The sequence below is a fragment of the Protopterus annectens genome, chromosome 12.part0, assembly GCF_019279795.1.
Source record: "Protopterus annectens isolate FY-2018-M chromosome 12.part0, PAN1.0, whole genome shotgun sequence".
In the NCBI taxonomy this organism is placed as follows: Eukaryota; Metazoa; Chordata; order Ceratodontiformes; family Protopteridae; genus Protopterus; species Protopterus annectens.
Window position 1 is genome coordinate 227,659,291 of NC_056746.1, and position 26,876 is coordinate 227,686,166.

At 40.6% G+C, this 26,876-nt stretch overlaps 1 protein-coding gene across 1 annotated transcript in view; it reads left to right on the top strand.

Moving 5' to 3' along the window:
* The window catches only part of IFT140 (intraflagellar transport 140), a 3,212,973-nt gene that overhangs the window by 2,549,069 nt on the left and 637,028 nt on the right, over positions 1–26,876 (top strand). Inside the window, exons 23-24 of the mRNA XM_044089294.1 lie at positions 9,078–9,268; positions 19,006–19,101. Coding sequence (XP_043945229.1) covers positions 9,078–9,268; positions 19,006–19,101 — 287 coding nt within the window. The remainder of the gene's footprint in view (positions 1–9,077; positions 9,269–19,005; positions 19,102–26,876) is intronic.

A 26,876-nucleotide genomic window follows, 5' to 3' on the forward strand; every position in this document is an offset into this window, starting at 1 on the left:
TTCACACAGTTACAGAGGGATTTAATCAAAGAGTTGGGAGATACCCTCCAGGGTACTACAGATGCTGCTGTCTCGGAAAAAGTTACAGCACAACTCAATACCCTTACATCTATTGTGAACTCGTCCATGAGGCTCATTTCATATGCAGCCGAAGGATCGAGTAGGGCTGCGGCTTCAGCGATTGCTCTTCGTAGACAATCCTGGATGCGCTTATGTTCCTTTGCGGAAGCCTTCAAGTCTTCCTTTACTAACGCCCCATTTGACGGTGCCACTCTCTTAGGGCCAAAAGTAAAGGAGACCCTTACCCGGTGTGAGCAAGAGGGAAAGACTCTGCTGTTGGAGTCCGTTTTTCCACCCCATCCAGACCGTACCCCAAAGGGCAATGTGGTGGAAAAATGTGGTTTCGAAAACCCCAAGGCTCTTTCCCAGGCACACAGGGTGATGCCCCCTCCAGAGGCAGAGGGGGGGGCAGAGGTGGAAGATGTCACCCTGGCGGCAGAGGGGGTCCGCAAACCAAGGTGACAGGGATACACTCCCCAGGAAACCTTTCCAGCACTCCTGAGAGGAGGCCCGGCTGTCCTGCTCTGGAGGCAGTCAGGGGTCGCTTAGCTTTATACCCTCAGGCCTGGCAAAGTCTTACCTCAGACAAATGGGTAAAAAGCATTATTACCAGAGGTTACAGAATTCCATTTCTATTTCCCCCATTACCGCAGAAAAGACTCCCAGATGTACCGCCCCATCTGCGAGACCCTGCAGCTATAGAAATTTCAAAGCTGCTAGAAAAAAGAGTCATCCAACCAGTCCCGGCGGACCAAAGAGGATTCGGAACTTACTCAAGGTTCTTTTTAGTTCCAAAAAAGACAGGGGACTGGAGGCCAATTCTGGACCTAAGCAAGCTCAATACCTTCATCAAGAAAGAAAAGTTCCGGATGGTCACGCTTCAATCGATCCTTCCATTCTTACAGAAGGACGACTGGATGTGCTCAATAGATCTCAAGGACACGTACTACCACATCAAAATGGCCAGAGCGTCCAGGGATCACTTGCGCTTCTGGCTGGGAGCCAGTCACTTTCAATTTTGGGCCCTGCCCTTTTGTCTGACCTCAGCCCCCAGGGTCTTCACCAAATGTATGGCAGTGGTAGCGTCTCACTTGAGGCGTCTGGGATTCCAGGTGTTTCCGTATCTGGACGACTGGCTCCTTACTGCCACCACCGAGCGTCGACTGATTCAGACCAGGGATTACACACTAGAACTCTGTGTTCATCTCGGAATTTCCGTGAATTTCGAAAAATCTGCATTACAGCCATCACAGCATATCTCATTCATAGGAGCAGATTTAGATACTCGTTTGATTCTAAGGCTTCCCTCAGAAAGAATAGCCTCTCTACAAAATCACATATCTCTTCTCCTGTTGTCCAAGAAATCCCCGGCAAAACTGGTTCTGAAAGTGTTGGATCTCATGGCGGCTTCCCTCATTGCGATACCCTTGGGAAGACTGCACATGAGAGTCCTTCAATGGCTGCTATTCACACAATGGTCATTCCAACAGTTACCGCTGACACACGAAATTCACATCACAAACATTTGCAAATCACACCTGTCTTGGTGGCTTCAGAGTTGCAACCTCTCCGGTGGCCGACCGTTTGTGCTACCCACTCCGACAGCTACGGTGACCACGGATGCTTCCCTGATAGGGTGGGGGGGCATCTTTCAGGGACAGACAGTCCAAGGAGAATGGACCAATCTAGAGTACAAGCTGCACATCGATGTTCTGGAGATGAGGGCAGTGTTTCTAGCGTTGCAACACTTTTCTCCCCTTCTACCTCTAGGGACCATTGCAGTTCAATCAGACAACATGTCTGTAGTCTGGTACATAAACAAGCAAGGAGGAACCAAATCTTACCAATTATGCAGGGAGGCCATGAGAATGTGGCAATGGGTGGATTGGCAATTGCTGGTTGTTTTGGAGAGAGCAGCCTTCACCTGAGCATCAGAGATGTTTGGGAGGCAGCCCTCTGCCGAGATAGATACTTGCTCTTTTGGGGGTGGAGAAGTTTGCACTGAACCTGTCTGCCAGGATATTGGCGATGTCTGTGGGTTCAGTGTACTTTTTGTCATTTAGAATCAACTCAGAACAAGTCTGGGAGTTGCATCCCAGGTTCCTAACATAACTGAAAAAAGCCTTATGATTGTCTTTAGTGTCCTGTGCAATTTTTCTCTTGAAGCTGGCCTTGGAGGATTTTATGAGGGATCGTAATTTTTTGCTAGTACTGATCAGAGCTGCCTTCCCTATTAGGGATTTTACTCTATCATGTAGTAGCTTCCTCCTTCTGTTGTACAATTTATTTATGGCTGGGGTCCACCAGACTGGACGCCTGCCTTTGGATGTTTGGGTCTTGGTTTTGTTGGGATGGCATGATCCATGCATTCCTGGAGATGTCCGTAGAATGCATTTATATAGGATTCTGCAGTTTGGGCCGTAGTTTCCACTGGCCCTGGGGCTTGAAGGATTCCACTTCAGTTTTGAGAAGTGAGAAGTTTGCTTTTGAGAAGTTTTTCACTGTGGTTTTCTGGGTTGGGGGTGCGGTTGGGATGTGGATATCCAGTGAAATTAATTTATGGTCTGATCTTACCAATGAGGTATATACTTCTGGTATGGAGCATAGAGTACCCATGTTGGTAATGATCAGGTCTAGTATGTTATCCCCTCTTGTGGGAGTGGTGACTAGTTGTTCCATAGCATTTGAGTTTATAATTTCCAGGAACCTTTGGGCTAAGGTGCTGGGGCTTGAGTAGTGCTCCCAGTCTATGTTTGGGTAGTTGAAGTCGCCCAATATAATGGTGTTCGGAGAGATCTTCATGTTCTCCAATGTTTTCAGGAAAGCCGAGTGGGATTCCTGACTTTGAGAGGGTGGTCTGTAGGATGCTATAAACTGAAAAGCAGTCTTGCCCACTGTTAGTTGCACATGGATGATCTCCAGTACTTCGTGCAATGCCACTAACCTGGAGGTGTGGATATCCTTGATAAATATGGAAACTCCCCCTCCTTTTGTGGTTCGGTCTGGGTTTTGGGGCCAAAAAGCATGATATGAGGTATAACCTGGTAGTGCCGGGGTGCTCTCTGGAGCCTTGAACCAGGTTTCTGTCACTGCACAGATATCGATGTTCTCCATACTGAGGAGAGCTTCGAGTGCGTGCATCTTGAGGTTAAGACTTCTGGCGTTTAGCAGCATTACCCTTAGTTTCTTGTTCCTTGTGCTGTCTATGGAGGTGGGTTTGACTTTTGAGCCTTGCCTAAAAAAGGCACTATGGGGGTGGCAAGAGCCTTTGCCAATATCCGAAAGCCCAGTGGTGACAAGTGCAAGCCATCCCTAGCGAAGCAACGTGTCTTGTAGAGCATGTCATCCCAGGCTGACAGACACTGGATCCCCTTTGAATGACACCAAAATTTTAGCCAATTGTTAAAATCGATCATTTTGTCTTTGTACTGTGGCATCATTCTAAGTGAGGATAAGATGCTGCTCAAGGTCAGGGTCATACCGGCCTGGGCTACATGATCAGAGAGCTCCTCTATGTCTCTTTTCATGTAGTCCAGGGAGGTACGTCTCAGGTCATTCACACCAGCATGTACGATGACTGAGTCATATTTGTATTTGCTTTGGAGTGACCTGAGTGCTTGCGTTATGTGCCGGATCCTAGCGCCCGACAGGCAGCTCACTGTGACCTTCTCTTTGTTCAGCCTGGTGGGGGGGACGTCAGTGTGTCTGACAATAGAGTCACCTATTACAAGAGTATCAGATGTGTTATTCAGCCTTAAGGGCTGTGGCTGCTTGGCACACTGACTTTGTGGGCTATGTGTTGTGCGTGTTTTGTTTTGGGGTAGCGTTTGCTTGGATGTCTGCTTTGGAGGTCTCTGTTGCTTAGGTAAATTTTTATTTAGAGCCTCTGAGTATGTTTTTGTGTATTTATGTGTTTGGTTTGCTGATGTGGTGGGACTATGTGATACTGGAATTGTGTTGTGTGAGGTTACCTTCTCCTCCTGACTGGTTTCACCAGTTTTGAGATGAGAGAGCTCAGCCTCCAGTTTGGCTGTATGGTTGCATCTCTCATATATATTTGAACCTGTTTGGAGGAGGAGGGGGTTGTCCTTGTACATGAGGCAGTTGTAACATTGCCTCAAAATTCCCAGATTCCCCAGCTGGACTGGAGAGGAAACCATTTACTGACCTTTGGACATGCTAGAGTAATATAGGGAAACTGAATTAAGACTGACCAATAGGGGTCAAGGTAATCGTAGAGAGTATAAGAGTAAGTAATGCTTATGGTTTAATAGTGCTAACTTGTAAGATTACTTATTTGGACCAGTGAAGGGCCTTAGAATGAGAATATGGTGTTTAATTTGAGAGATAGAGCAGACTTCGTGGAGCCAGGAATAGTTTAAACCCAATTAGGCGGCGCTGCCCGTTGTTGTGCTATGCACAAAAACGTGCAAAACTGCGCAAAAGAGGGTTTTAAGAGAGGGAGATCAAGGAGTTTGGAATTGACCCAAAATGGCCAATAAAACTACAGTTTCAAGGCAGTAACCACTCCCACAGGGGCAGGCAGGCTGCTCAATGTTTATCACTGCCACTGATGAACAGAGAGACTTCCCTTTAGCCCAAGCAAAAAATGTCCTCCAAGAAACTTACAAACAGTTCAGAACAGCAAGCCTGTAACTGAACTTTTTTAAATCTCAGAAAAGTGGGGAAAAAGCAAGTTTTTATGTTTTTTTGTTTTTTTAAAGATAGCAGAGGTTCACAAGTATCGACAAGTTATAACAGTGCAGTAAATGACCCCACACTTGAGTGCTAGGCCAGAGACAGATAAAATGCAAGTTTTAAGAAAATAACGATTTTAAAAATAAGTGCAAACAGCAAATTCAGTAAACAGCTCTAGGTTGTGTTCTAAATACAGTTACCAATGCAGAAATCAAGTTTAACAAGCCAGAAAATGCTCAAAGAAAATGCTCTTGCAGAAGATACCTCAGATTCATAGCTGGCTCAATGCATTACCAATTCTCTGCACTGCCCTTTGGCTTATCTACTGCGCCCAGGGTCTTCACAAAATGCCTGGCACCAGTAATTGCATTTTGCAGACAAAAAGGAATTCAAATATATCCCTACTTGGACAATTGCCTTATTCAAGCAGACAGCAAGGACATTCTACTAAAGCATCTGGCATTTGTAAAAAGATTACTAACTTGCCTAGGGTACACAGTAAACGAAAATAAATCAACACTAGTGCCATCTCAAGAGATAATATTCCTGGGTGCAAGCTTAAATACAACTGACCAGATGGCTTATTTCACACCAGACAAACAAAGGCAACTAACTCATTGCTTTCAAATGATGGCAACAAAGACCCAGCTACCTGCAAGAAAAATTCTGCAGGATTTGGGCTTCATGGCATCCTGAATCCTGCTAATTCCATATGCAAGACTGCATATGAGGAAGCTACAATGGTATCTAAAAAGTGTTTGGACTCAACATTGCCACAGCCTTGAAACAATAATTACTCTCATTCCCTGCCTGCAACAAGAGTTTCGATGGTGGGCACTGGCCTGTCACCACAACAAGGGACAGCCTTTCACTTTACCCACAGCCAGGCGGACAATAACAACAGATGCATCGGATTATGACTGGGGAGCACACATGGCGGGAAAATGTATACAGGGCACGTGGCCCATAGACCAAATGCATCTTCATATCAATCAAAAAGAGATGCTAGCTGTACAGAATGCCCTGACAGCCTTCAAGGATCTACTATATCCAGGACAACTATTACTAAAGACAGACAATACTACAGTCATGTGGTACATAAACAAGCAAGGGGGCACACATTCCTACCCACTCTGCAGGCAAGCCATGACTTTGTGGAACACAGCACTGGCATATCAAGTACATCTGCAGGCACAATTCCTGCCAGGAAAGAAAGAAACTCTGGCAGACGAACTAAGCAGAAACCTCATGGACTCTCATGAGTGGAAACTAGATCCACAAGTCTTCAGCATGATGATAAAGAAATGGGGATGCCCAGACATAGATCTGTTTGCCTCCCCTTACAACTGCCAACTACAGAGATTCTGCACAAGGACTTATCACTCACAAGCATCGAAGGTGGATGCTCTATCATTCAGCTGGAAAAGCCTAACAGTTTATGCCTATCCACCACTGCCTCTACTCCCCAAGGTACTCCTAAAAGTCAGACAAGAGAAACCAAAAATGATTCTAATTGCCCCAGACTGGCCATGCCAGCACTGGTAGCCAATCCTAAAGACCTTGTCTCAAGAGCCAGCTTGGACTTTACCTCAAATTCCTCATCTGCTGACCCAACAAAACAATCAGATCCTGCACAGCCTACTCAGAACCTTAAATCTGGCTGCATGGCGAATAATATAGCCACTCAGAACACATCTCTCTCTAAAGCAGTTATGGATGTCATTTTGGAAGCCAGGAGGTCCAGCACCAAGAAATCTTATGCAGAAAAATGGAAGAGATTCTGTGCTTGGAACCAGGCACTAGGACTTGAACCGCTTGTTCCTAATATTCCTCAGATTTTGCAGTACCTAACTGAGATGCTGGACAAAGGCCTATCCTTCTCATCAATAAAGATCCATGCCTCTGCCATTTCAGCTCATTACAATACGGAACCTCCTATTTTCTCTCATCCACTACTAAGACAGTACCTCAGAGGGGCAAAAAACATAAGACCCCCAAGGAGAGCACCTATACCAACATGGGACCTCAACTTTGTCTTGGAAAAGCTCACACTGCCTCCTTTTGAGCCAGACAATACAGCTGAGATAACATTCTTATGATGGAAAACTGCTCTGCTCCTAGCAAAAACTTCAGCAAGAAGAGTCTCGGAGTTACAGGCATTAATGGCAGTGGAACCTTTTATCATTTTTCATCTGGACAGGGTTTCTCTCAGGACAAGCCCAACATTTATGCCAAAGGTAGTATCCAGCGTGGCTCGTAACCAAACCATTCATTTGCCAACCTTTTATCCAAATCCCCAGAATAAAGGGAGAGAGACTTCTGCACTCTTTGGACATACACAGACAGCTACGCTTCTACTTGGACAAAACAAAAGCTTTCAGAAAAACTGAGCAACTTTTTGTGGTATACGCTGCAGGATCACAAGGAAAGGCTATTTCAAAGCAGACTATTTCAAAATGGATAGGACAATGCATTCGTTTCTGCTATGCACAGCATGGCAAATCATTGCCTAAGAATATTAGGCCACATTCTACCAGGGAAGCAGCCACATCAGCAGCCTTTCTCAGAGGAGTACCAGCCAAGGAAATTTTGGAGGCTGCAACTTGGAGTTTAGTGCACACTTTTACCAAGCACCATCACTTACATCTTTACTCTAAATCCAGAGCAGGCTTTGCCACTGCAGTTTTGCAGGGCCTCATAGCCACTCCTAATCCTATTTAGACCCAGCCGCCCAACCTCAGCTTTGGGATTCAACCCAAGTGTAATGACTACAACACTGAAACATGATGAACATAGTACAGTTGTGTACCTACCATAAATGTAGATGTTCGAGTGTATTCACTGTTGCAGTCCTGGTTACCCTCCCACCATCCCCCTATCATTGCTGGGACTTATCTATACTTCTCTATTCTATACAGCCTATGTGGTGTATTTGCTTGTAGAAGAAGGTAATGTTTATGTTAGTGCATGATTTTTTATTTACAAATTTATTTAGCCTACCCTTTTGGGGGCACCTGACATCTGGGGCAAGAGAAACTGAAGAAAATGGCGTCGGCTGCATCTTTTATACCCCTGGCGCACTGACGTCAGGGAAGAGGCGACAGCAACCGATTGCCGGACCAAGACTTTGTAATTCATGCCGACTGCAGGTAGCCTGCCAGCAGGATAACCCAAGTGTAATGACTGCAACAGTGAATACACTCGAACATCTACATTTATGGTAGGTACACAACTGTACTTTACCAATTAAACCTAAAGGTCATTCTACTTGGGCGTTCCGTAGCCTTTCTGTCTAAGTTGCCCATGGATTCCATCTGTGCAGCTGCCACATGGGCAAACCCTCATACCTTTATCTCTCATTACAAGGTGGATATGGTCTCCCGGAGCAGAGCTGACTTTGGTTCTACTGTTCTGAAGAGTCTGTTCCACTGAGCCACCCATGGTGTTAGGTGCTAGGGACGCTGTCCCAAACAGCAAGAATGAAGGTGAGATAGACAACTTAGCTTTAAAAAGTTATGTACCTACCATAACGTTCCATGTTAGTTCTCTTCATCTCGCCTTCTTTCTTGTGGATTGAGAGGAGTTCCTTTTTTCACTGGCTGTGTATTCTTTTTTTGTTATTCTTCTGGCCAGGTCTTCCTAAACTATTCTAGATATTAGAATGCTGGGAACAACCAGTTTTTTGATAACTGTTTTTTCTCTTATGTCTGGTTTAGCTATTTCAAATGAGATCTGGGTAGCTATTGCTAGGCATTAATGGGATAAGGGATAGCCTCGAGCCAGTAAACAGCTTTCAAGCTGTTGAAGATGGCCGAATTGGAGCCGAGGATTGGCTCCGATCCCAAGCAGCAAGAAAGAAGGCGAGATGAAGACAACTAACATGGAACGTTATGGTAGGTACTTAACTTCTTATTAACAAGCTTGAGTTGCTGTAAATAGCAGTCTGCAAGATGAATGTTGTCCAAACATCCAAAAGGCGTGCAACTGTGTTTGTGTGTGTTAGAAAATAAAAAAAAGTTATAACATCAGTATGGCAAAGTTGAGAAACTTCCACAGCACATTGAAATGTAGAGCTTTTGGGCATTCATTGTAAGTAATTCAGTCTTAGTATTAGTTTCATACCTTTCAAACTGTGATAAACTGTGAACCTATGGCATCACTATATTCCATATTCAGTAAAAAATTGTATTATATTCCTCATGTGGGACATTTAAGGGTATCGTCATTCCTGATGTGGTGAAATTAACGATAATGTGCAGATGGCTTGTTGCATTTAGTAATAAAGCAAAGTTTTACTTTTTATTTGTATTCTCTTCCAGGAGGATGCTGAGCAGCTGTACAAAAATTGCAAACGCTATGATCTCCTGAACAAGTTCTATCAGGCGTCAGGGCAGTGGGAAAAAGGCATAGAAACAGCTGAGGGTCATGACAGAGTCCATCTCCGTACAACTTATTACAACTTTGCTAAGCATCTGGAAGCCATAGGGGATCGTAACCTTGCACTCACATTGTAAGTAACGAGGTAACCTCTTACTTTAAATATAAGTAGTCCAAAATGTTGTGTTACCTAGCTGTTATATGTAAAATCAGGATAATTATCTGCACTGTGTGTGCACCTTGTTCAAGTTTTATCTGTTGCCAGCAATACTCGTGATTTGGAAAGAAACCCAAACTGCATGCCAGCAGTTCTGATTACCACTATCCATGCTTCTCCTAAAAATTCTTTTAATACTTATGTTCCAATTTTATCTGAATCATGTTTTTTTACATGTTCGTAACATGGCTGCTGTAAGTTTTAGAGTTTATGCTTTGGTGTGTGTGTGTGTGTGTGTGTGTGTGTGTGTGTGTGTGTGTGTGTGTGTGTCTGTCTGTCTGTCTGTCTGTCTGTCTGCTTTGTGTGTGTGGGTGTGTGTGTCTCTTGTCTACATATGTTGTTTTTAACTGATAGTATCTTCTTCATATTTGTAGGTGATGAAAAAATGAAATATGTTTGCTTAGATTTTTGTTAACATATTTTTTTTCTTAACCCATGCCTTTATTTTCTATGTACCTTTTCCTTCCATGCCAGCTAGCCATCAGCCTCCCCCTCTCCTTTTGGTCTTAAGCCCATTAATTTCTGTGCAACCAGACTGGAGAATCCCCATCACCAGAGTGAGAACCAACCAGAGGGGCAGCCATAAATGTGTATTTTGCCCTTGCTGGCATATGCCAGTGTAGCAATGAGGTTGTTTTTATCAAGCATTTACCCTGCCCCTTTGTGGCTGATGCTGGCCTCCACATCACTGAGAGGGCCTACACTGCTCTCCCATGTGTGTACATGTTCCCATCCACACACAAATTAGGACTACCATCACTGATTTGGTAGAGCCAAGTTCATGTTTGTAGTCTTGGCTGTATTTTGACATTTTAACATAAACCTCCACTTGCTCAAAATACTGATAGATGCTACAGTTTATTAAAATAAAAATCAGCAGCACACATGCTTTCACAAAACAGGTACTTTTCAGATCTAGATAAAACTAAAGGGAATAGAAACATTTTCACTGCCTGTATTTTGCTGCTACATCCACAATTAAGAGCTTCCAGCTTCACAATTTTTGTATTATCTTTTGTTTAATGTCTTCTCACATACCCTTAGCTACCATAATAGAATCATTTTAATCTACACACCTAAATTGTTTATCTTATGTCCCCTTAAATATGAGTATTGGTGAACCAATTCATGTGTAGGTACATTTTTAAATGCTATAGCCTTTGTTTTGTCTTCCATTAATTTTATTTCCTGAAACTGTCTCAAAATATTCCACAACACTGACATATATCCTCTTCTGGATTTATCATGTAGAAAATAATGTCATCTATGAATAAAGCTAATTTTTTGATTACCATACCAGTTATATCCTTGAATTTCTGAGTCCCTTATTTTCTTGCCAGTGAATCTAAATATGCAGCGAATAACAAAGGGGAAAGAGGACTCCGATAATTTGTTCCTTTGTTCAAACACAGCTTGTTGGTGAGGAACCCTCCCACTATAATTCTTGCTTCTGACCCTTCAGTTATCTTCCAAATTAACAATATTATTCTATCAGGAAATCTAAATGCTGCCATTGACCTACTGATAAAATCCCAAAGAATAATGTCACACATTTTGTCTGTAAAAAGACCCAGTAATAATAGCATCAATTTTTTTTCACTGAGCTTCCCTCATTATTGTCATTGTTCTGTTAATGTTGTCAAATGTTTCCTTCTCTCCACAAATCATATTGATCCATATCTATCAATTTTGGCAACACCTTTTCCTTTCTCTTAGCTTCGTAGCTAGCATCGACGTGAACACTTCTTAATCATGGTTTAAAATTGAAATGGTTCATTATGAATCTGAGTTTGAAAGGTCTTTGCCCTCTTTCAGTAGTGCAGCCACCACAGCTTTCTTACACGATCCTGGTACCCCCACCCCTTAAAATATTATTAAACAAAACCTTCCAGATTTTTATCACTTTCTTTCCTCTAAACTTACATTGGAATACCATATTTTTCAAGAAATTTCCCTGTTGATTGATTAAACATTATCATTTTAACTCATCTCTTCCTTTCTTAGCTATTGTTTTTTTTTAACAAGAAACATTTTTATTGAGTTATCACCTATGACTTAGGCAATCATACATTTATGTAAATGAAAACAAACCATATTGACACATTTTCAGTTGCAATTGTACATCACATATAACCTTTTGTACAGAACATTACATAGCTCATTCAGTTCTTGCCTTCCCTTAAACCTTGTTCCTCCTCCAAAACATTATTCTGCATACATTGTTCCCACAATTCCTAATGTTTCTATGTCATTTGCTCCTAACTTTTTCTAAAGATCTGAATTCCAGTTCTTTTATCTCTTTTACTATATTCACTACTTCTAGTAAATTTGGTTAAGACTTTGATTTGAATTTTGTATAATTGCTTTTTGGTAGCCATTAGAATTGAACTCAGCAAGGACTTACTGTATCTAGTCATTTCCTATTCTTTATCACAGCTAAAAAAATAATTTCCTTAGTTACACCAATTTGCACACCTAATATTTCTGACAGAGTTGTCTGCAGGGAATTTTTAAAGTCCGAGAATTCATTACACACCCAAAATATGTTCTCAGTTACCTTATTCTCACCCGTCACACCTCTAACATCTGCAGTCTGCCTGAAGAAAAATTCTTTGACTTCTGCATGGTGTGTAAAATACATACCTCTGCAAACAATTCCAAGCAGCATTCCTAAATCTTCAACACTTTGTTGTATAGTTGGCAGCCATATACCCTCCTATAGTTTGTGAATTACTTTTACAATCTCTCTCCCCAATATTTTCTGACTTCCTCTGATTGATTCCTGTAGTTATCGTGAAATATTTTATATGCCCTACTAATTATCCCTTTTTTAACAGCAGCTTCGATTCGAGATTGTATTAAAAACTCTGCAAGTGCTCGTCTTTCACTTAGGATCCCCCTGCTCCTTTTTCTATGCCTATGTTCTAATATCAATCCTTAATAGGAAAGGCAATCTCTAGCTTACAGTCCAAATGTATTCTGTGCCTCTTCCCATTTTTGTTAGTTTTCGTCCCTAATTATTTGCTCTCAGTACATTGGTTCATTTGCCATTTGTCTCTAGTAAATTCCCACCCCCTCTTACCTATTCTCTCTACTCCTAATTGCAGTCATCCCTATTAGCAGAATCTCCTTTCACCATTCCCATATTTGCTTAGTTCTTAGAGTACTTTTTATTACTTTATGAATATGATATTCTGCATGGTTATTGTTGTTCTTCTTAAGGATCTTCACTGATATCCCAGTTTCTCCTTGTTTCTTGAGCTTCCTCCCTGTTTCAACATCATCCCTTTCCACTTTGAATTATAGCTTTTTTGCTAGTGCTGTGTATATGAGCCTTAATGGTGTAGCTCTGAAATATCCCATTCAAATCATGTAATCCCAAACCACGTTGTTCTATTGGAAGAATAAACTTATCCCAATTAACTCTTGTTCTCTTTCCCTCCTAGATAAAATCTTTCACTCCTTATTAATTATCCACAATGTATCCTCTGATTGATAAAAGTATGTCTGATCTGTAAATAAAACTAAAGGGACTGGAAAAAAAATGTTCACTGCTTGTATCATGTGATCCATATCCATAAAACAAAGCTTCCAGTTTCTCAGTTTTTGTATTATCTTTTGTTAAGTCTCTTCCCACATATCCTTAGCTGCCAAAACAGAATCCTTTTTAACCCATACTACTAAGTACTTAATTTTATTAGTACCCATAAATATGGGTATTTCTGAACCAATTCGTGTGTGAGTACGCAGTTTGCAGCTATTACATTAATTTTGTATCCCAAAAAGACATGAAACTGTCTCAGAATGTTCCACAACAGTAAAATATACTTTTCTGGTGTTATCAGGTAAAGCATATAATCTGCAAATAAAGCCCACTTTTTCTGATTACCATGCCAGTTACATCCTTGAATTTCTGAGACCCTTGTTTTTTTTTGCCAGTGGTTCTAAATATAAAACAAATAACAAGGGGGAAGGAGGATACCCCTGCCTATTTCTTCTGTTCAGAACTTATCAGAATAATGTATTCTTACCCTCTTCCCATTTTGTTTCTTTTCTCTGTCTAATTATTTGCTCCCAAGACATTGGTTCCTTTGTCAGTTTTCTCCAGTAAATTTCAGCCTGTAGAATATAGAGCTGCGTTGTAATTTTAAGAGGGTCTGTATTACAATGTTGAACTAAAACAAGTTCGAACATTGTAATATTGAACCCTAAAGTCCGAAAGTGGAAAATAGCGAAGCCATTCAATTCATACCACACCTTTCGGCCACCTAACCCAGAAAGAAGCACTAAAAGCGGAGGCGTATCCATATTCATTAAGGATATCCACACCTCCAGGCTAGTTGTACAGCATAATGCATCCGAGATTATCCAAGTGCAGCTAACTCTGGGCAAGACCGCAATCCAAATTGTAGCTTGCTACAGACTCCCCACCATGCCCCAGGATTCACACTCCTCATTTTTTGATACACTGGAAAGTATTAGGGTACAACCCAACACCCTAATAATGGGCGATTTATACTCATGTACCAACTCTTTTGCTCAACGTTTTCTAGAATTCATAAATTCCAGCGCCTTGGATCAACTTATTCACACCCCCACCAGGGGCAGCAATATCCTAGACCTGGTCATTACCAACATGGGAAATCGGTGTTCCACACCAGAGGTCAATTCCTCGTTGGTCAGATCCGACCACAAGCTAATCAGCCTAGACATCCACATCCCACCCCCAGCCCCAATTAGGGAAACCATCATAAAAAACTTCTCAAAAGCCAACTTCACACTTCTTAAGACAGAAGTGGCAAACTTCATGACACCCATGCAGACGGACAATAGAGATATGACTGCCGAATCCTACACAAATGCACTTTATAAGCACTTACACGAGTGAATGGATCATGCTATCCCTAATAGAACCAAGATGTTATCCTCCAAAAAAAGGAAGCCAATCTGGTGGACCTCTGCCATAAACAAACTCTACAACAGGAGAAAGAAACTGTTGCAAAAAGAGTAAAATTCCATGACTGGAGGAACTCCCTGGTCACCCTCAGTAAGAAGCTGAAATCCCTCATAAAATTCTCTAATGCTAGTTAGGAAAACAAAATTGCCACTGACTCTAAAGACAACCACAAAGCATTCTATAGCTATGTCAAGAATCTAAATGGTAACACTCAGATCTGCTCTGAGTTACAGCATAATGGCACTAAATATACAGAACCAACTGATATTGCCAACATCCTAGCAGATAGGTTCAGTGCTAACTTTACCCCCCTCTCACCCCCTAGAGGGCCCATCTCTATACCTGAAGAATGCAAAGTTCCTATAATCACAGCTGCACAGGTAAAAAACACACTCTCCAAAGCCAAGAACACAGCATCCATGGGACCTGACAATATCCCAGGCTGCGTTCTGCACGAACTACAGAATGAACTGGCACCCTAAGTACCATGTTCAATCATAGCCTTACCTCAGGCTTTGTACCCACTGAATGGCGCACCGCGACAGTTACCCCACCCCACAAAGGGGGAGCCACAACAGACCCCAGGAACTACCGCCCCATTAGCCTGACGAGCCTGGTCTGCAAGGCCATGGAACGTATCATCATGGAACTCATAAACAAAGACATTGGTAATCTCCAAACTCTGGACCCTACTCAGTTTGGATTTGTAAAAGGCAGATCATGTCTCCTAAACCTGATTGACTTCTTTGAAGCAGTCACCAAAGCCATAGATGAGGGTAAAATGGTTCACACAGCTTATCTAGATCTCGCCAAGGCTTTCGACACCATCCCCCACTCTGGAATTATAGATAAGCTCACTAAACTAGGTATAAATCCCTGTGTCACAAGATGGGTTGCCAACTGGCTCACGGACAGAACCCACACTGTGAAAGTAGTGGATTCCAAATCCAACATCAGACCAGTGACAAGTGGAGTACCACAGGGTTCAGTCCTGGGTCCTCTCCTGTTTGGTATCTACTTCTCTGAAGTGCAGGCCAACACAGAAGGTCTTTGGCTAACAAAGTTTGCAGATGACTGCAAACTAGGAGCCATAATCGAAACTCCTAACGATGTGGACAAACTACAAAAGGGCCTCAATGAGACAGATACCTGGTGTCAAAGCCATGGCCTGAAGCTCAATGCCAAAAAGTGTATTGTCATCCCCTTTGGTAAAAACTCTGTACCCATGAACTACCACATAGCTGGTAGTCTACTTAATGCCGAAAATGTGATGAGACCTTGGGACACAGGTGGACAGTAGTCTCTCCTTTGATAATCACATCGCCACAGTGGTCAGGAAATCCTTCTACATGGCTCATCTCATCACAAAAGGTTTCTCATCCAGAAAAAAAAGAGGTCATTGTTCCCCTCTACTCATCACTCATTAGACCCATTATAGAGTACAACGCCCCTTTTGGTATGTACCTCACAAGACATCTACAACAACTGGAAAGACCACAGAAATACCTCACAAAGAGGATTACTGGCCTCAAACATATGCCCTATGCAGACCATCTCAAAAAACTACAGCTTTACTCCATCGCATATCGCTAACTCAGGGGTGATCTCTGCCTAACATACAAAGCTATGTCAAACCCAGAGCTGTTGGACATGCTCCACTTAAAGAAATCCCAATCCCTCCAAGCTACACGCTCTAGGGACCTTAACCTTGTCACTACAATAAACAGAACATGCTGGAGGGATAGATTCCTGTCCCAGAGACTTCCCATACTCTGGAACAGACTACCTATCTATGTCAAACAGAGCTCCTCATTAGCACTCTTCAAGAAAAATCTTGATGATTGGATGGGAAATGGGAAATTCACCTCGGGGATCACTTCTGCGGCTCTGCTCGACAGGGGAACAGGAAAATAATTTTCTTGGGTGGCGAAAGCCAGGGTACATTTTTTGGCTGGGCTTGTATGGGCCCTAGGGCCGATAGCCTAGTACCTACCTATGAACCATGGCACATCGACTTTTTTCCCAGGGGGAAAAAAAATCGGTGGGCTGTTTTCGGGGCTTTGCTATTTCCTCCACTGTGGTGCAGTCTCAGAGTTGGTATATTTAAGTAGGGGGGCGACGCCCCCCACTTCAGTTTAAGTTTAAATTTTTTTTTGTTTTTTGTTTTTTTGTCATGGAACAAAAATCGCAGTTCTGTGCTTTCGGTTTTGTTGGGTTTCGGACATTAGGGTTCGATATTACAATGATCGAACTTTTGTAAGTTCAACGTTGTGATATAGACCCATTTTAAGAAGCATTTCCAAGGGCTGAAAGTGTATATAAATAGCAAGCATGTGCTAGCTTCAGTACCATTTTGAGAGTGCAGCCAGAGAGTGAGCATGTATGAGTGTAATAGTTAGTTTATAAGTTTATCTAAGTTAAAGTTGTTAATTCTCAATCCTGATGTGTTTGTACATAATAAAGCTGCTTGACCAGAACCCATGAAGACTCATCCACTTTATCCTGACTGGACAAGAGACATGGTGTCAGAAATGGGATTTCAGAGACTGCTTTTCAGAGCTACGAGGTGCAGAGTTAACAGTGAAGGTAAAGTAAGAGAACCAAGCAGACAAAAAGGGCCAGAAACAAAGGGTAATGAAAACTTGCACAATTTATTTTATAAAAAAAGGTAAAACTGAGCATTACGAGGGCACAAACCACATTATTAAACAAGCGAGAGGCACAAAAGGTATATTAATTAAACAAAAATCTTTAAAATTAAGATATTTGATAAAACGTGCATCAGAAAAGCACATAAGGGGTTTGGAACTACATCAGAATTATATTACGAGCATGTTTAAAGCAAAATGGGCATGTTTAGAGTAAAACAAGCACAAAAAAATGTAATGGGCATGAAAAAAGATTAAATGAGTAAAACAAATATAATAAGGGCGAAAAGGGCACATTAAATATTAATAAAGCAAGGCACTAGGAAAGGCTTAGAATATAGTGCTTTAGCAAAACACTCTTTATCTACAAATGAGGGGCATACCTTCTTGTTTCAGGTACTGTATGTTTAGGAAGTGAATAGTAGGCTGGGTGACCTTGTAAACCAGACAGAGTCTATGAAGGTTCAGTGGATCCTGAGGCTAGGTGCACACAGGGGGCTAGGCTTGAATGACTTTGCCCCCCTAAAACCAGCTTTGAAATCTAGAAAACTGAAGTGAAAAGTCCCAATGCTGACTTTGTGTGATTAGTATAATCCAGGTTTGATAGTTTTTGCCCCCCCCCCTTTTTTTTTCCTCTTTCATGTTACTACCAAATGTTAGAGAGTTGAAATAAATACTTTTTGTTATCTTAGGTTTTTGTTTGGCCATTGTATGAACTATTACACTATATTTAGTATACTGTGAATGTTTTATTACTTTCAGCAACACTACATTTTTTATGTATCTGTACCTTTAGGATGGGATGAGTGGTTTAATTTGTGCTGAGAACAGACTGGTTATTTTAAATTTTGTCATATGTATATATAGTGCAGTTGTTTGAGGGTATGTTGTCTGATGAAGCAATGTTGATCATTGCAAAAGCACTCACCTATCTACAATAAAAGCTTTTGGATTTAATTCATCTGGATTGGCAGCATTTATTCCAGCTACCTTCAGCTTTGGGTGTGGTTCTAATTTTGGAATATAAATATGTGCAGTCATATTCTGTCTCACATGCCAGTAATCTCTTGTACTGGACCATCCATCCTTCAACGTTTAAGCTGCTAATTGAACCGTGGAGCCCTAGGCCCTAGTTTGGACTTGCCCCTCTTTGCCATATTTCTGGCTTCTCTCATATGCACTGCTAATCTGAAGAATGCATTTGTATGTATTGAAAGCTTCATGTTTTGCTTTTATATATAAAATAATAAAAATACACGGAAAGAATGCTAGAGAAAAGAAGTGGCCTTAGATTGTCAGTAAATTTGAGTTGAAAAGAAATGTAGCCTGTGGACCACTCATCTCACACCACCACCACCACCACAGTCATGCTGTTTATTCAGTTTGATAAGGTTGTACTGCACTAATAGTGTACTTAATATAGTGTACTCATTGCTCGCATCACCACCGCAGTTGTCATGTTGCTTATGTTCATTTGGTTTGATATTGTTGTGTTGTACTAGTGGTGTATTTAGTGCAGCACAACAGCAGTAATGACAGAGCATTGCAGGTGGACTGTGGCAATTAATTTAGCTTAGCATTACACTTTTAGTATGATAAATACTGTTGTATGCACCATTTGCAGGAGAACAAATATTTACTGTTTTTCATGGGGCATTCCAGAGGCATAGTTTACCTTATCTAAATAAATGGTATTAGAAGCATTTGTAGTTCATTATGAGTAAAGATGCAGCTTGCAGGGCATTTTAATTTGTGCTACTGCGGTGGTTGTGCTGCGGTAGTGTTGTCGCCTCACAGTAAGACGTTGTCCTGTTCGATTCTCAGCTAGAGCATCTTCTGTGTGGAGACATGCGTGAATGGGTGTACCTTCGTTGAAGGTTGTGTGTCAGGGCTGGCAACTCAGCACGTAAAAATCTACTGCCAATCATTAGCGGACCGGAGTTCTGCTGTGGCAGCCCCTAACCGGGAAAAGCCGAAAGACACAAATTGTTATCTAATTTGTATAGTCCTTATCCTTTGATTACCTTATTTTTGTATTTTTTTTTCAGCTATGAAAAATCAGATACACATCGGTTTGAAGCTCCTAGGATGCTCCTGGAGGACCTGCAGGCACTTGAGATCTATGTCAATAAGATGATGGACAAGTAAGTTGGATGCTAATAATAGGGCTGTGTTCATGGAAGACAATAACTCATGGCAGCATGCACTGTGCAAAATACACCTATTATACAGTACTTCTATTAAAAGAATCCACCCTACATGTAATCCATTGTGATCAAGAATGAAATAAAGTTCTGTACATAATGCCACAAAGGGGGACTAACTAACATGCCAGTTTGTTGCCAGTATAAAAAGAAACCAAAAACAAATTAACTGAACTCAGTAACTAAATGCAGAGTTTCCTGTGTGATTATTGAATATTTTGCATAGTTTAAAAGGTGCAAAGATCTTCAAACCTAAGCATTTTTAGTTTGTTTATAGCTAGTATTCTTTTTATAATTGTTCTTTGGTGAACAATATTTAAAATTTTCCTCAGTACATAAATGTGTCTTATACAGAGCAAGTGATGTTTGCAGTCTTTAAGAAGTCTAAATACAATATCAACAAAGAGAGATTAAAATCTAGCAGGCAAACAATTGACATATTCCTGAAAAATGGCAAAAGAAAGTTATGAGAATCAGCTATGCAAACCAGGTAATAATTAGAGTTTCTTTTCCTATGTTAGTAATAGGAATAGGTGAAGGTTTAAGGCACTGAGTCAGTATGTCACAGCGGTATTACATTATAGAGCTAGCATAAGCATTTAGTACATGTTTCAAAAATAATTTCTGCTATAGCAACAAAGGAGGTAAAACTCATGTGATACTGATACATCTGTAACTACTCCCCTGTATTCATTAATGATAATATTACAAAATCCTTAGCTAAACTAAGAGAAGTGAGAACTCCTGGCGCAGATAATATGCTAGGGTGTTACCTTGTTAAAGTCAAGGACATTATTTCACTTTGATTAACATCTGTATTAATAGATTTTTGTCAGATTATTTTGAACCAGCAGCTTGGCACCTAGCTAATGTCATACCAATTCATAAAGATGGCACTACTGATGAAATGAAAAAAATTTAGTCCGATCAGTTTAACATCTCTTTTAAGCAAAACTTGTAAAATTGGCATTCTTGCTTTGATGTAGTTTTGCTTCTTTGTGTGGTTTGTCTCAACATGGCTTTATCAGAAATATATCCATATTTACTAATCTAGTTGACTTTTACAACCCAGTTAGAATTGCTTTGGGCTGAGAACTGTGTGTGTGTATGTGCACGTGTGTGTTTGTGTGTGTGTGTGTGCGCGCATGCGTGCATATCATCTACCTAGTTCTTTTCTCTCTAAAGAGTTTGATACCATTCCTCATAAGTTAATTACTGAGTCTCTAAGGAAGCGTTGTATAAAGCCTATCATTAACTGGGCTGCTACTTGGTTTTAAAGAAGGAAACAAAGAGTTAAGATATTAAATCACTTCTGTGATTGGGCTAATGTGGCAACAGGTATACTCCAAGGCTTTGTTTTGGGGCCCATTTTGTTTAGCATTGTTTATTCACTATTACCATTTTGCAGGTTGTGTTGGATATCAAAAATTGCTGATAACATTATAATAGGACTCCCAAGTACAAGTCAAATTGATGGAACTTTAGCAGTTATCTTAAAGATTTGTTTTGCTGGTTTAAGAACTCTGCCTTAATTATCGATCAAGACAAATAAGGAATAATTTCCAGTATTGTACCAATGTAAATAACAGCATCTCCACAAGGATCTGGCATTGACTAATTGTCAAGATAGTAAATAAAAAGTAGCAGTACCGGGAAACACACAGGAAGGGGGACAGAAGAGGAGTGCTAGAAACAAAAGAGGGTTGAAAGCAAAGTAAAATATTTGCAACCAATTCCATGTTGGGAAATGAGTAGAGAAAGGAGGAAGCAGTAATGCTAAGCAATATTTGTCTGGAGATTAAAGGCATAATGGACATGATAAAAGAAAACATAGTTGAACTTCAGGAGAAAGTGGCAGATATGCAGCAAGGGCTTTCAAAACACTTAGATATATTTCCAAACGATCACTAAAAATGAAGAACTAAAAGCTAGAGCTGATGCAGCCAAAGTGTGACTTGCCTGCACAGGGGTGAAGCTAATATATTTGGAAGACAAGGCCCTTAAAAAGAATGTTAAGGTAATGGGGAGTGCCTGACAGACTCAAGAAACAGGACTGTAAAAAGACAGTACAGAACATGCTTGTAAGAAGGACAGATATTCTCCATCCATCCATTCATCCTCAACCCCTTTTTCACATTTTGCACAAGGGTCGGGGTGTCACTTCAAATATTCCCCAGGAAAACATTAAAATAGAGTAAGCGCATAGACCTGCGTGAAGGGCAGAACTGGAAGGTACCAGCAGAGCAAGATCATTTATAATAAGATACCAAACTTTTGAACCCTGAGGAAGGTATGGCAACCGGGGGGGGGGGGTGACTCTAGGAGAAACCAGGGTATAAGTAAGCCAAGATTTTTCATTCAAGACCAGAAGATGTAGAAATGAGTCTGTTCCATTGATAAAGAATTGTAAAAAAATAATAATAAATGAAGATGGCAATGTATTTATCTGGCAATGTTCAGAGTCTACATGCAGGGAATAACTAAAACATTCACCAGCCCTAATGAAGCCCTGCATTAAATACAGCAGCCAGTAAATTAAAGAGCTGTGTTTGTGACAATGGAAGGGAGAAGTGATTTGGTCATTGATGGGAGAATACAGTCAGATTCCCGTTCAGGGAAACTGCCAAGAGGATATTTTCTACTGCTCAAATGACAGCAACAGTTAAGAGGAAAAGTGAGTATTATCAGAGAAGCAAGGAGCAGAAGTGCAAAGGAGTTGTAACAATCCTACATAGGAAATGTGGAATTGAGACAGTGCAGCTTTTTTTCTACCAATACTAAATGAACTTAGAGCAATAAACTGTTGCAGAGTCTTGCGATAATGGACATAATGCTGGTAAGCAATTTCTGACGGTTTCACTTTCACTGTTTCCTTTTTACTGTACTTTGTTTTGCTCTTTTTATGCTGTGCATTTATATTGTATTATCTAGTCATGCTGAGAAGCAGTTGAGATGTTTCCAGTGTGTTGTACTTTAAAGGATGAGGACAGGATAATCAAATATCAGTTACAAGTACTTCTACAGATTACTGTAAATTTAATCAAAACAGTCCATGTTCCTACTACATAGAGCAGCGTTGTGGTAAAGGGGAGAGACTGATAGAAAGAAGTAATAAAAAAAGCAAAAAAATAAATAAATTGCTTGAGCAAATATGAGTCATGGGGATCAGTGCTGACAAAGGTAAATTATGTCAAGTTACAGGAGATGCACAGAAGAGAGGGGGTGGTTAAACTAGGATCACACCACGAAAGGGAAAATGGAAAGAATATGGAAAAGAAAGAACTAACAAGGGGTAATGGGGAGAGGAAAATATAAAAGAAAAGACTAAGAAACCTGAAAAGGTACAGTTGAAAGATAAGGTGTAGGCAGAGCTAAGTGGAGAACTCACAAAGTGAAAAAGTGAAACCACACTGTCATAGCAGTGGCAAGATTTTGGATAAGGAGGCATCGGACGCCTGTCAGAGGTGAGAAAGCCTTGAGGAAGGCAAATATCTATATAAATATGTGCATAATTGTAGGCGAGGGATTTCTAAAAAAAAATACTCATTCCAAGGTTATAAGAGGAAGAATGAAACAGAAACACAAAAAGGAGAAGAAAAGTGGCAAAAGATAAACGGAAAGAAATAAAGGGACGGATGACGATAAGATAAATACTGGAAAATGGGAGATTAGCGAATGAATATTAAATGATGGACTTTCAATGGTCTCAGTGCAAAGATTAAAAGCCAAAGAATTCTATGGCACATTAGAGGTTACAGAGCAAAGATTTTGGCTTTGTAGGAAACGCACTTCACAACAAAGCAAAAAACATATGTTGGAAGGGGCTCATTGCAAACCTATAGCAAACTCTTTATGGGGGAACAAGAAGCAAAGGAGAGTGGCACTCCTGCAAGAGAAAAATTTCCCATGGGAGATATAGGGTAAATTGGATGACAGACAGTAGTAACTGTGTATGTTCCACCCAAATCAACATGCAAAGAATTAAGAAGGATACTGGGCGAGAGACTGCAATTTCACAAAGGATTAGGGATACTAACAACTTTCACACTGCCATCTTACATGCCACCTTAGTCCAGTATGCAGATGATTTGACCCTGTTCTGCCCCATCACTCCAGCAGCTTCAAAAATAACAGAATAATCATTTACTGCAGTATAAACTTGGCTGTCCAATGCTCAGCTCATACTTAACCCAAAGAAAACTAAGCTGATGTTGTTTCACTCCACTAAAGCCACTGATCCCACCACCTCATTCATAATTACTTCAAATAATAATACATTCATTATACCAGTCAACCAAACCAAACTTCTAGGTGCCTATCATAGATCAAAACATGAAATCTGACTTTCACATTGTCACTCATGTAGTCGGGATGTAATAGACAAGTCTTTGTGGGTTCTGTTCAAGCAGCTATATTATGTACAAACATATCAGGCTTGAGACTTAATAACATTAACTTAGATAAAGTTATATACAAATTAGCTATTACATTCTTACATGCTCACTCTGGCACACTCAAAATGGCACTGAATCTAGCACGTGCTTGCTGTTTAAATGCACGTTCAGTCCTTGATGTGCTTCTTAAAGATACAGCACACACACTGTGTTCTACATCCTCCCTCTTTAAGAAATAGGTCATGCAATATTGACAACATCAGTTGACATGCAATCAATACAAATAATTCTTTGTCATGCAATTATACAGAACTAGATACATATATACAGTTATGTCCAGGTCGCTGTATATTTCACACTAGGTCTAGAAATACAACCAAATCATGTGACGTAAAATAGCACATGGGACTGTCTCTGCTGAATGTTCAACCTTAGGGACTTCAGGCACATCATCAGGAATGAAACTAGAAGTTAGGACACATTCTGCAACAGGAACATTATCTGGATTGCTCTGAGATCTAGAGTCTGTATCACAGAAACAATGCTGCAATATGGATTCTGGTACAGGAAGATGTCGGCTCAGTACATGTACTGTTACTTGACCAATCCAGTCGAAACCTTTTGCCATTTGTATCTTCACTATCGCTCCTTCTTTCAATGGACAAAGAAATCTGCTCGATTTATCATAACTGGACTTCTGGAAAGAATGCTTCCTGAATAATTGGGCTCTGATGGTTCTGTTGTTCTCAGCTTTAGGCCTCAATAAACTGGAATTAATAGGCAGTGTTTTTCTGGTTTGCCTAGATAGAAGTCTTTGAGCAGGTGAGCCTAGTATATCATTATGAGGGTATGTTTCTGAGATTAAGTAAATTCAAAATGCCATCGGTATTATCATGCTTTGACCTTTCAAGTAATTGCTTTGCACTGTGTACAGCTAGTCCATTTGACTGTGGATATTTTGGACTACTAGTAACATGTACAAAGTCCCATTCTCTTGCAAATTTCTGAAACGACTGACTATTAAATTGAGTACCATTGTCAGCAACAACTTTGTATGGACTACCGTGGACTAAGAAATGAAGTTTCAACTTAGTGATAACAGCAGTGGATGTTAGATTAGGTAGTAAATCAATCTCAAACCAGTTCGACTGACAGTCTACCAATACCAAGTAATGCTGATTGTTCCACTCGAATATGTCAGTGACTACTGCTGACCAAGGTAGTTCAGGCACTTGACTTAGCTGAAGTGGTTCTCTTTGCAAATGCTGTTTAGTACTATTGCATAATGAACAAGAAGAGAGTACTTTATCAATGTCTTTTACTAGAGAAGGCCAGACTTCTAGTTCTCTCATCCTTCTTTTGGTAGATTCTGAACCTACGTAACCACGATCCAAAATCTGGATATATTCATGTTGTAAGGAAGCAGGAACAACAATTTTAAGACCTTTGAAAATAATGCCGTCTTCCATCAACATCTCGTCTCTGTAAGTAAAATAAGTTTGAACTTCAGGTGGTACACTAGATTGCTTTGACGGCCATCCAGTATTAATGTAGTGGTTAAGCTTTTGCAAAATTTGATCAGTCTTTCTATGATCTCTCAGCTCAAGTCTTGTGGTGGACAAATTACACACTTCTATTATGTCAGTCAAAAATTCTCTGTGCCAAGCTGTTCCGTTGCATTTCTGGGTGATCTGGATAAGGTATCAGCCAGATAAAGAAGTCTGCCTTTTTTTATAGACCATTTTGAAGTTGGACCTTTGCAATCTGAGCATCATTCTTTGTAACCTCGCTGGAGCTGAATCCATAGGCTTCTGTAGAATAGCAACTAGAGGCTGGTGATCAGTTTCAATCTGAATAGCTCGACTACAGATATAATCATGAAACTTTGAACATGCCAATACTATTCATAGGTTGGTACTAGGCTATCGGCCCTAGGGCCTATACAAGCCTAGCCATAATAATTCCCTGGATATTTCTTCCCACAATGTTTACTTCTCTGGACCCTTGTCTAGCAGGGCGACTAACATGATCCCCAGGGTGAAAGTTCTTTCCCAATTTGAGTATATTGCATTTCAGCTTGGTTAAGGGTTCTTGATGCATAGGTTACTGGTCTGCCTTCTTGAAGAATAACTGTGCCAAGACCAAATTTTGAAGCATCACAGGAAAGAGTGACTGGTTTATTGACATCATAGTATCTTAATGTAGTTGGGATGGCAATTTTCTGCTTAAGGTCTTCAAATGCTTTCTGTTGCTGTTCCGACCAAGACCATGTAACATTCTTGTGCATCAGCTCTCTTAAAGGTGCTGTCAACTCACTAAAGTCTGGTATAAACTTGCCCTAAATAGCTGACAATGCCAAGAAGATGTTGTAGAGCTTGGACATTAGCTGATGCTGGCATCTCAAGAATGGCTGCTTGATTGGACGGGTCTGGTCTTAAGCCAGTGCTGTAAATAAATGACCTACATATGTAACTTCTGGTGGTCTGAATTTGCACGTCAGAGGATTGAGCTTTAAGTTCACTTCATGTGTTTTGTCTAGAACTCTCTTAAGGTTTCTATCATGCTTTGCTTCACCATTGGCTCCAACCAATAAATCATCTACTACTATTATGGCACAAGGATAACCTGAAAAAATTTGCTCCATTGCACACTGGAAGACATCATTTGCAGAATTTATTCCAAATGTCATCCTTAGGAATCTGTATCTGCCAAATGGGGTACTGAAAGTAGTCAGTAATGAGGATCTGTGATCAAGCATCACTTGCCAAAATGGACTGTTTGCATCCAAGACAGAAAAACCAGTGGCATTTGGTATTAGGGCTGTGACATCCTCAACTGTACTCATTGGATGATGTGGTCTCTTTAATGCTTTGTTTAAATCTCTTGAATCAATACATAATCTAATTTAGTCTGAGCCTTTTTTGTGGGCTGCTACCATGGACAACACCCATTCAGTTTGTTCTGTAACTGGGCAAATTACATCGTGTTGCACCATTTTATCCAACTGAGCTTTGACTTTATCCTACATAGCTATCGGAAATTTTCCTGCTGGTCTGACTAATGGACTGACCTCTGGGTCTAACTTCATAGAATACACAACTGAAGTTTGCCCAACTTGTCATCGAAAATATCAGCATACTCTGAGAAAATGGCTTTATAAAAATTGGAACTAGGATATGTACTTATATGATGAACTTCTTTGGGAAAAAAAGCAGATTCATTCTCAAACTGTCTCTGAGACCCAATAATGACTGCACAGGTCTTTGAGCTATATGAAAATAAGCTGTAACAGTTCCTAGCTACGTTACATGAAAGCACTAC